Raw genomic sequence first — 11,564 nt, 5'->3', positions numbered from 1 at the left:
CAGTTAATAGGAGGACATTGTCAAGTCTGGGCGGATGAGAGCTCACTGTCCTCAGTTACCCCGAGAACCCTTGACATTCTTACAAGTAAACAGATTCATCCTAGCGACATAAGGACATGTTTGGGTCTTTTAGCAGTGCCCCCTTCTTCCATTCAATCTTCCAATTAATCATCCGAATTATAATCCCTATTTAAATCCAGATATGTCACTAGAAAGGTGTTCTGACATTGTGATACTCACGGTAATGCAACATTCAGCACTGACCTGGGAGATGCATCGGTCCAAAACCTGAAACCGGGGTCTAGAACTGTAAATCTGAATCCTGACAACATGATCCCCGAAGATTCCTAGATCTCCAAACTCCAGATCAGCACCACTCCAGTGGTATCTTCCCCATGAATCGTCCACCCATCTGCAGTATCGCCTTCATCGGTGCCTGACTCCCATCCACCAGCTTAACACCATCTTCATTCATCTACAGCTGTCTTTGATGAGCCTCTAGCTCCCCTTACTTCGGCTGTCTCCCACAGCTGTTAAAGTTCACTGGTCCCAGCATTTAGATTCCCACCTGTCAGTAATCCACAGCATACCATGGCATTATACACACAGCATGGGATAGTAGCTAGGAATAGTGATGAGTCACAGAAGCAATGGTGTAGCCAATATATCTGAAGGCAGTGTTAATGTTGCCCCAAAACACCAAGCAGCGATACTGAGAAGGACATGAATGGAACCAGTCATAAAAGCTGTGTACCTCAAAGGGTTGCAGATGGCGACATATCGGTCAAATGCCATTAGTCAGTAAACAGCGTCCTGTCAGAGACATGGGAAAAAATACCTTTGGATGTAAAAACTTATCACAGAAATGGTTTTAGAATCTGTTAAAAACAGACAGAATGTCTGCGTACACCACGTCTACAAATTACAAGTCATGCAGAAAAAAATACTTTAGTGTATGTTAGTGTGTAAGCGTTTATATTTGCATTAAGGATATAAAAAAGTGTGTTCGGAGGCTGCAATCTGTCAGAACTCCTTTAGCTAAATGTGTAAGACGTCAAAAGTGTGTGTTTGTTGTTAAGTGTATTGTAATAGTAATATTAGAAGTTATTATGTTGTGTTGTGTTTAGTATAGTAGTATTATAGTTGTAATTTCCTAAAGGTTATAAACTGCAGAATACAGTACTACATCTACAATGCAGATAGAGAGATCATCGCTACCAGTTTGCAGTACTGACTTGTACTGTAAATATCCCTGGAAACCCTTCCATGTTTTTTTTTATTTTTTAGAAAATTAACTTTTAAGAATGAAATTTCGTGTGAGCTCCTCCTGCGCACGTAGGTGACAAGAGATGATCAACTGTAAAGTTGCCAATACTTGGATGACAGCACAGCCATGCAGCATAGAAACTCAATCTTACCAATTTTTATACCTGGCCCTCCTTAACACAGGGTTACATACAGTATGCTAAAAAGAAACAGCACAAAGAGTATGACCCGTTTGACTTGTAGACTTGCTAGCACACATTCAGACTATGATATAAATTTGTACACTTATATCGATTTACAATAATAACCAAAACTAAAATCATGCACCATATACTGTATGTGCAACAGCCTTTGGTCACAGATTTAAAAATTAATATTGATATTGATTTGTGCTCTTTCAAAAAGAAATCTTCAGTTACTTCTCCAGTGTCACTGAATTTGCAAAATAGAGGGGGTTTTAAGATTCTTCCACTGTCCAAGGGCTTTATAACTAGATATGGACCCCAGCTGCATGGATACAAAATGTTTATACAGTATATGTTTATACACACTTACGATATTAAAATTATATAGATCTTAGCTGAGATTGTTGGTAAGATTCTAGATGGATCATTGGAATTTTAGAGGATTTTTCTTCTTTTCTCAAGTGCAAATGGCATAGCTATCAGACAGGTCTTGCCCAGAAGAGGGAGATCTCTAGCCCTGAAGCCTGCAGAGCAATGAAAGCTTGGATGTGTTCACAGCATGAGACATTGTTTTATGGGTGTTTAATTATCATTAGATAATAAGGAACAGGTAGCAGGTTTATTCCATTCTGAAAAGAAAAGAAAGGAAACACAACGTTTCTTCAGGTGTTTCCTTTCTTTTCTTTTCAGCATGGAATCAATACATTACCTGTTCCTTTGCAGCCTATGCAGGCTGATGCAGCTACTTACGTGAACTAAAATACATCATTAGATAATTTTTGCCAAACAATCTGTTGGGGTTTTTTTTTCGTAAATGTACAGTATCTGAAAAAACTCCCACATTGTTCAGGGACAAATTGAACACGGACAATGGGCAGTTGTCTTACAGCCATTGACTACTACAATTGCGTAGTCATAGTTACTAGACGTTGGCACTGAGAGGCATTGTTTGATTTTTTTCCAATGGTATGTATAACGTTTATAAGTATATACCTGTATATATATTTTTTTAAATCAGCTTTTAACAGCATCCAGAGTTTAAAGGGGTATGAGTAAAATCATCAACAACGTGAGCTGCTTGGCAGGATTAGGAAAGAAAAAATAATGGCAGACAACAGTTAGCTGCACATCTATACCTTTATAGCACCAGCATCTAATAATATTCCAATTCTGTTTATGAACACACATATCATGGCAACTGTTGCCTTGTCTTTAACCTTGACAACTGAATGTTTTGAAAAGAGCCGTCTAAATATTTCTCAATAGACATGTTTGTTTTTACTCACCTCATTACTGGCAGAGACCCAAGTTTTTCAGTCATTTTGGTGGGGAAAATAAAAAGGCCATCTGATAGCACTGTTTTCACAGTTCCAATGTGTGCAGGAGCTTCCTTTCAATCAGAGGAGGTAAGGCATGATTGTGCTACAATTTTACATTCAATTTTGCTTTTAGGAGGATGCACATTTTGATATTGGAGGTGATATTATGATGTTAACCATAATCCATAACTCAAAGCAGCTATAACTTCTATTATTTTTAACTTTAAAAATAACTCTTTTATTCTCTTGTTGTGTAAGATTTCTTTTCCAGGACCTATAGTGTATCCCAGGTATTTAAAAGTCAAAAGCAGTGTCTATGGTGATAAGGGGGCCTTAAAGCAGGGTGCAGCTAACAATTCAAGCAAGACTGTATAGTAGCTTATTGATATAAAACTGTAGTTTTTGATTATGTTGTAGCTTATCAATATAGTACTGTATTTGGTTATTTCATTTATACACATAAACAATTAAGAGGCAACTAAAAAAATCATTGAGCAGTTTTATTTTTTCCTCATAATGAATTTTGTAAATGTACAGAAATAATTTATATGACAATAACTTAAAGAACTAAAACAACAGAAACTCTAAATCTCAAAAGCCACAAATCTTGAAATTGAAGGAAATCAAAGCTACAGTATTTTAACTGATTTAATTTTTTTAATTGTATTTTTAAGTCATATGCATTATACATCTCCTATACATACTTGTAGACTCATTAAGAATCTATTAAATACAGTGTAAATATACATACACGGTATTTAGCAGTACTGTAATTAATGTAGTGCATTTAATTTAATGTGCAGTATGTTCAGATATGGTAAGGTGCATATTTTATCAATCAAAAACAAAAATATTTCTTGCCCAAGCATAGATAACTATAGTAAAAGTGATACCATATGAATTTCTTAAATGTATACTATATGTGTTTACAGATTATTTTGGTCATCATTTACTCATGTCATTATTTCTCCAAAAGTAAATCTTGATCACATACAAATAAAATATTAATGCGAACAACTTCAAAAAGATTACATTGTAGAAATAAAGAGTTCTAAACTGTATCACTTATCGTGAATAAAACGTTCTAGTCTAACCTGACAAACCTAAAATGTTAAGATAAAACTTAATTAATTAAAGATTAATGGTTAACTTGGATGTCTTCCTGTCCACATTTAGAGTAGTAGTGTTAATTCTATAATACCTTCCAGTTATACCAATTGTTTCTGACATTGAGTCCCTCTGTTTTAGAATGTATAAAATCTGCTAAAAAGCATATGAGGTGTTTAAGTTTCCTGTATTTTTCATGTTCAATGATCTGCTGCTAAAAAGGGAAGTGTGGTTAAAATCCCTGTAAAATACTAAGTCTGCATACAACCATGATTGCTCTGTGTTGTCTCTTCTGTTTTTGCTATCAGTCCCATAACAGAAACAATGGAAAATGTATCATCAAACAGCCAGTGTCTCCTGGAAATGGAAGGCTTCAATGTCACTGACCAATCCATGTACCCTCTTTTCCTTCTTCTATTATTCAACTATCTTCTCATCCTTATTTTCAATATTGGGATCTTAGTGCTCATCACCACTGAGAGAAGTTTGCACCAGCCTATGTATCTCTTGTTCTGTAACTTGCCTGTGAATGATCTGATCGGAACCACTGCCCTGATGCCCAGGCTCATGTTGGACATTCTGTCATCTAAAAGATACATTTCTTACATTGAATGTGTTGTTCAAGCTTTTTGCAGTCATATTTTTGGATCTGCTTCACACATGATACTAATAGTTATGGCTCTCGACAGGTATGTGGCTATATGCCATCCCTTGAGGTACAATTCTATTATGACCACTAGTACAGTGGCAAAGTTATCTGCTTGTGCTTGGGGAGTGTCTCTGAGTCTAATAATAGTGCTGTTTGCCCTGACCCTGAGGCTGTCCAGGTGCAGATCAGTTATTTACAATGCTTATTGTGACAATGCATCCTTGTTCAAGTTGTCTTGTGAAGATATTACAGTCAATAACATCTATGGATTATTCATCACAGTTTTATTGCATGTATCCTCAATGGGAAGCATCTCCATCACCTATTGCAACATACTTTTCGTTTGTTTCAATACAAAAAACAAGAAGCTCAACAGCAAAGCACTTCAAACATGTGCCACTCACTTAGTTCTGTACCTGGTCATGCTGTGCTCTGGATTTCTAACTGTTATACTGCATCGTTTTCCTCTTGACCCGGATTTCAGAAAACTGTCATATATTTTATTTGTTGTTGTTCCAGCAAATGTGAATCCCATTGTTTATGGCCTGAATTCTAATGAATTAAGAAACAAACTGGTGCAAATATTCCTTTGAAAGGTGTTGCATATATGAATAATAAATCAAATGTAAAAAATGCACCATTTGTGTTAACCCTTATTAAAAAATAAATTGGAAAATTCAAGATCACTCTGGTATGATACTGTACATTTCCTATTGCTTTTTAGATGCAAAATTCCAGGCTGAATGTGGTCAATCGAAACCTCAGCGTGCCTTCTTCATGTATTAAACAGACAGAAGTGTAAACTGCTTTCTTACAATATCATTCTGTATTTAGGTTCTTTGTAACTGGGTTCTGCTTAACACTTTTAAAATCAAAGTGAATGAATTTAGCAGGGTGGCACAGTGGCGCAGTAGTTAGCATTGCTGCTGCAAAGCTGCAAAGAGCTTATACAGTATGTTCTCCCCGTGCTTCGGTTTCCTCCTACAGTCAAAAACACATAAAGCTGTCACTTGGGAAAAATGGACCTTGTGTGAGTCCGTGGGTCACACCCACGTTGCTAAGGAGTGTGTGGGGAACTATGGGTAAGTTGTGGGAAAAACCATAACAGCCACTAAAGTACACAAGTGCAAAGAAAAATATTTGTTTGTGGGCAGTTCCCAGAAAGTCCACCATGTTTGTAGAGGTATATTATTTTTAAGGTTTGTAAACGACTTTGCTTTACCTTGCGTGAGCACCCACAAAGTTTATGTAAGACTTTTAAAGTTTGGTAAGTAATGACCACATTTTACCTTTAAGAAGTGACTTATTTACCAGTATGCATGTATGTAAACTGTGTTGATTGCGGTCTGTGCTGGTAACGATCTCTATATACAGTATGCCCTGCGATGGACTGGTGTACTTAGCTTTGCGCCCATTGCTTGCCGAGATAGGCTCTGGCATCCACATGATCCTAATTAGGATGAAGCAGTTAGAAAATAGACTAATTTGGCAAGGTTTTGGAAATGGTGCCTTCTTGAAATGCTTGGATTAAGTATTTGGCCTTAAAAACACAAGAATCTGCTGTTATGAATGAAAATTTCACCCTTTTGAGTGCTTCTTTTTTTCTGTACTCTAAATCTGAGGCTCTTGATCTGGGGGGGTTAGTCCCAGGGGGGTCGCACAATAGGCAACAGAGACAGAATCAACAAAAGGTTAACACATACTGTACAGTACACTAGGGGGTAAACAGGGACACGTACGCAACTTCAGGGTGGTTATACATCAAAGGACAATAATAGAGGTAAACAATTAACTATTATATACACCTGCACGGTTAAGACTATTTACATTAGCAGGGTGACATAATGGTGTTTATTATGTGTGTTTTAGTTGTAGAATCAGCAAAACTGACATTCCTCAAGTTTGCAGTTCTGTCTTCACATTCTACCTTCCAAACCTATTTTAAAATGTCTGTCTCATTTATCTCTTTAAAAATGTAAAACCTCAGACAAATCTCCTTTCAACCATCTTTTTACTGAAAGTGGAAATATTGCATTCTTACATTCTTCGGCTAATGGTAAAAAATGAGGGACCGAAGGCATGTTCTACATTTTGTAGAATTGTTAGTTTTAACTAGAATTTTAACTAGAATATAGTACGTTAGCAACACCCAGTAAATGTTACAATTTGAAACTTTTTTAACTTGTAGAACTGTTATTCCAATGGCTGTTTATCGTATTTATATGTTTATATAAGAATATGGTAAACATATTTTACTGGAATCATAAGAGCATGAAAAAATAAATGCAGAGTTTGTGAGGAGAATGACAGAATATTAACCCAAGTGTAATGAGAATAACCAATACATTATGAGCACAGAGCTGTGGAGCAGATATTACTTAAAATGTGATAAAGGTGATTATAAAGAATGATGCTGAAGTTAAAAATAAAATTGTTGCAAAACAATGATGCATCCAGGTGTTAAAATTATTCCTTTTACAACCTTTCTGTAAGAATCCAGACTACCCATCTCTATTTTGTTATGAGGGTGATATTTTACATTTGAAAGAGCATTCAAAAATAATGATTTCCAACTAAAATAAGTAATTGAGTTTGTGCTTTTACCCAGTTATTACTGTTTACATCACCCAAAGTATCTGCACAGTCATCCCAGTTATTTAGATTCTTACAAAACTACACTGTGCTCTGTTTTATGAAATTCAGTATAATCATCAGAACTGTTACCAGGCTAGTCAAAAAATATATTAATATTTGCATTTCAGTGTTGATCAGCTAAATAATGATGAGTTGCACAATGCAGGGATTCTAGACCACTGGTTTAATACCCCTGTGGAATACTGTTGTTATACCTCTGAGCAAAGTCCTTCACTCAAATTAATCCACTAAATATCCTGGTGCCTAAATGGGAACTCTTCAGGTCATCAACATAAATTAAACTTTGTTCTCGTTTTTGAATGAAGGATTAATGAAAATTTGCAAAATGATCAAAATGAACCCACTGTCTGCTGATTATTAATGTAGCTGAGCTCTTTCATTTAATTGGATTAGAATACGTTTCTTGTTTTCAGCTTTTAAATTGCTAGACATTTCATTAAATAAATGTCTTACACATTTTAAAGTACATGAGGACTAGCACTGGGTAGCCCTGAAGTGCAGACTACCTCCCAAAACACAGTGTTCCCTGTCGCCATACAGGAGCACTGGTTAAAAATGTCCATTGCAGTGGAAAGAGTTCCTCACAGAGGTCGACAGCTCTTTATCCCCAACAGCCATTTTTCAACCAGTTACTTGCAGGTGTTTTCAACCAGAAACTGAGACTGAAAACATGAGTGATATCACTTCACTTTGTATCCATATAATTATTAAAGTACATTGATCGAAATCAGGGGTGCAATTAAATCCATTGGCCTTCAGGCCATCTACTGTAGGCCTGGGTGCTCCACACCACTAGTTCCACCTAATAGTCCACCAATATAAAATTATCATTAAATCATCACTTTCTTAATTTTACCAATGGAGCGGTTCCGTTGATTATTTGGTACAACGAAAATAAAATTAGACAGTTGTATTTGAACACTTTATTGTAGTATCATACCATTTTCAATTCAGAGTAATTAATAGACATGAACCCCGATTCAACCAAAAAGATACAAATAGAAAATCATACAAACATACATAAAACTTCAGCGGCAATGTAGTAGCCTAGAACTGGCACGCCAGACTAAAATGTCTCTGACGAAAAATAATAAATTGAGTGAGTTATTTCTTATTAGAACAATACAGCCACCAGCTCCAGTTCAGTTAGGATGTGAATACAAACAGTACCGATTGTATAAAGGAATTCCGAGAGCAGTTTCATGTAAGGGCGTGTATTATGTCTTTCTCTCCGGACAAAATAACCCTGCGTTTTCGAAAACCTCTTTTTATTGCATCTCTCAACTCTTTATTTCTTAAACTGTAAATCATGGGATTAAGCAGAGGGGTCAATACCGAGTAGAGTACGGACACCATGATTCGCACTTCAGGAGAAATGTTTCCTACACGGTAAGAAATGTAGACAAAAGCGGCAGAAATATAAGATATGCAGACGACCGTGAGGTGCGCAGTACAAGTTGAGAAAGCCTTCCGCCGACCTTCTGGAGACGCAATTTTCATAACTGATATTACGATCTTGATGTAGGATAATGCAATGAGAAAAAAAGTCGAAATCAAAACGAACAATGCGCCAGATAAACCAATAACGCTGTTCAACTGCGTGTCTGTGCAGGCAAGTTTGATTACTGATGAATGGTCACAAAAGCAGTGGTATATTTTATTGGGTCCACAAAATGGCAGCCTTGTAGCCAGTATCACTGATGGCAGTGTTAATGTTGCCCCAAAACACCAAGCAGCAATAATGAGAAGGACACGAAAGGAACCAGTCATAACAGCTGTGTACCTCAAAGGATTGCAGATGGCGACATATCGGTCGAATGCCATTACAGTCAGTAAACCGCGTCCTGTCGAAGACATGGAAAGAAAAAAATACATTTGGATGTAACAGGCCGTCACAGAAATGCTTTTGGAGTCGGTTAAAAACCCGGACAGCATGTTTGGGATTGTGACGGTTGTATACACTACGTCCACAAGCGATAGGTTGTGAATAAAAAAATACATTGGTGTGTTTAGTTTGGGTTCTCGGATCACGAGTAATATTATCATAAAGTTCCCAATCAGAATGATTACATATGCGAAAAGAAACACCACAAAAAGTATGACTCGCTTGTCTTGTAGACTTTGCATCCCAACTAATACAAACTCGGACACAGGAATAAATGAAGAATTCATGGCTGGGTATTAAAACATCACCTGTACAAAGACAAGAAATACAAGTTAGAATATCTGATAAACCATATTTCATAATACTCGAAATTCATTTGAGCCATGCATACAGTATATAACAAAACTTACGATACAATTTGTGTTCTCTAACCAAGAGCAACATTCACACTGATTACTGTATAAAAAGCTATTTTATAAAGTTGTTTTATCTATAAAACCTGTTTGTTTTTCCCCCTTTCTTTATAAAGGCAATTGAGTTAATGGTTATAAAAATATTGTAAAATCTGTAGATAACGAGTTAAGGATAACAGTTGTTGAAAATACGTTATACTTCGCATAAACAACAACTCTTGTTCAACATCTTTCAAATTTAAATTTGGAAAATAAATAATTTCATTTGAAGTATTCAGTTTTATCCAGATCAATAGCAAGAAAGCAATATTGAATATTGAATAATGTCATCAAAGCGTTATTTTCTTTAGTGAAGCAAATTCTGACTGAAAAAATAAATACAAGAGCGAAAAGGTATCCTCGTTGACAATATTCTTAATTGAGCAAACATTTGCACGAAGAACGTCAAACATACTGTATCCGTTTTGACTTACTTTTCAGTTTTCGTAGTTAAATAACATTTCACTCTGCAAAATACATAAAATATGTACCATCGATGTAGTATTTAAAATTTTCTGAATCTTTGCATATAAATAACGAAAAAACTAAAATTATTTGCTAAGTTAAAACTTTGAGAAGCCTTAACTTATTTCCTTATATTTGTATTTTTTAACTTAATCGAAAATCATTAGCAAAAATAACAATTCGAAGTACTCCACGGGAAAATGATTTTTAGTTTTACATCTGTATACTTTTCTTAAAGAGTGCTCTAATAATTGCTAAAATAACGAAAAAGAGTTAAAGCTGGGTTCTATTCCTATTCCTATACAAAAAATAATCTGAGGTGCTCTTACCAGCATGGGAAGATGAATTTCATTAACCGGCTACATTGAAGACAAACGTCCTAAATACACCTTTTGTACATAATTTGAATGCAATCAGTATACAGTAATTGCTGTTTCTCTTTAAGAAATTACCAAAGGGGCTTATTTATTTTCTGTTGCAATTAAAGAGTGTAACTTCTCAAGTCCCAAGGGGAACAATTGTATATCTCCGTCTGAACTTAAACAGCCTAACATTTCTCTTAATTCATTAAGGCTCTTTATATAACATTTTTTAACTCTTAAATGTTCGTAGCATAGAAGACAGGATTATTATATTCCTGATTTATCGTTCAAAGTTTACATCATAGCCAAATACAGCTTATTTTACTAGCTGTCCTAGGCTGTACAATATATATACTTTATGAATATACTATAACTGTAGGAGAGTGTAGTTTTCACTTCAGCAATAAACTACAGTATGCACTACATTTATAATAATAATAATTGCTTCCACTTATATAGCGTTTTTCTGGACACCACTCAAAGCACTTTAGGTAATGGGGACTCCCCTCCACCACCACCAATGTGCAGCATCCACCTGGATGATGTGAAGGCAGCCATAGTGCGCCAGAACGCTCACCACACATCAGCTATTAGTTGGGAGGAGAGCACAGTACACCCCTACTCTTTTCAAGAAACACCCTGTGATTTTTAATGTCAACAGAGAGTCAGGACCTCAGTTTTACATCTCATCCAAAGGACATCACCTTTTTACAGTATAGTGTCCCCGTCACTATACAAGGGGCATTAGGACCCACATGGACCGCAGGGTGAGCGCCCCCTGCTGACCCCACTAACACCTCTTCCAGCAGCAACCTTAGTTTTACCCAGAAGGTCTCCCATCCAGGTACTGACCAGGCTCACACCTGCTTAGCTTCAGTGGGTTTCCTGTTGTGAGTCGCAGGGTGATATGGCTGCTGTCTTTTATTTTAATTGGATTTACAATAAAATATCCCAAGAATCCTCACATGGCTTATTCTCCCTTTCTGAACTATAAATGTTTATCATATCCAGCCAGCAGCCATATCACCCTGCAATTCCCAACTGGCAGCCCACTGAAGCTAAGCAGGTGTGAGCCTGGCCAGTACCTGGGTGGTAGACATCCTGGGAAAAACTAAGGTTGCTTCTTGAAGAGGTGTTAGTGAGGCCGGTAGTGTGCGTTCACCCTGTGGTCTATGTGAGTCCTAAAGCCTCAGTGATGGGGATACTATGCTTTAAAAAG

The 11,564-nt window shown here is 36.4% G+C and overlaps 2 protein-coding genes across 2 annotated transcripts; one reads left to right on the top strand and one right to left on the bottom strand.

The window, feature by feature from the left end:
• Positions 1-2,746: 2,746 nt before the first annotated feature.
• On the top strand, positions 2,747-6,971 carry LOC138216042 (olfactory receptor 52N5-like). The gene is made up of 2 exons (XM_069190131.1): positions 2,747-2,857; positions 4,186-6,971. The coding sequence occupies exon 2, from the start codon at positions 4,202-4,204 to the stop codon at positions 5,117-5,119; it is 918 nt and encodes a 305-aa protein (XP_069046232.1). The 5' UTR covers positions 2,747-2,857; positions 4,186-4,201; the 3' UTR covers positions 5,120-6,971.
• Positions 6,972-7,570: 599 nt separating this feature from the next.
• Positions 7,571-9,353, bottom strand: LOC102693877 (olfactory receptor-like protein OLF3). The gene is given in 2 exon segments (XM_006628151.2): positions 7,571-7,605; positions 8,444-9,353. Coding segments are annotated over 2 exon segments (945 nt in total).
• Between the last annotated feature and the right edge of the window lie 2,211 nt (positions 9,354-11,564).

Source organism: Lepisosteus oculatus, chromosome 5 (genome assembly GCF_040954835.1).
Source record: "Lepisosteus oculatus isolate fLepOcu1 chromosome 5, fLepOcu1.hap2, whole genome shotgun sequence".
NCBI classification, from domain to species: Eukaryota; Metazoa; Chordata; class Actinopteri; order Semionotiformes; family Lepisosteidae; genus Lepisosteus; species Lepisosteus oculatus.
This window is presented reverse-complemented; position numbering and strand designations above follow the sequence as displayed.

Excerpts from the sequence above, each read along its gene's own strand:
- LOC138216042 (XM_069190131.1), top strand. The coding sequence starts at position 4,202 with ATGGAAAATGTATCATCAAACAGCCAGTGTCTCCTGGAAATGGAAGGC.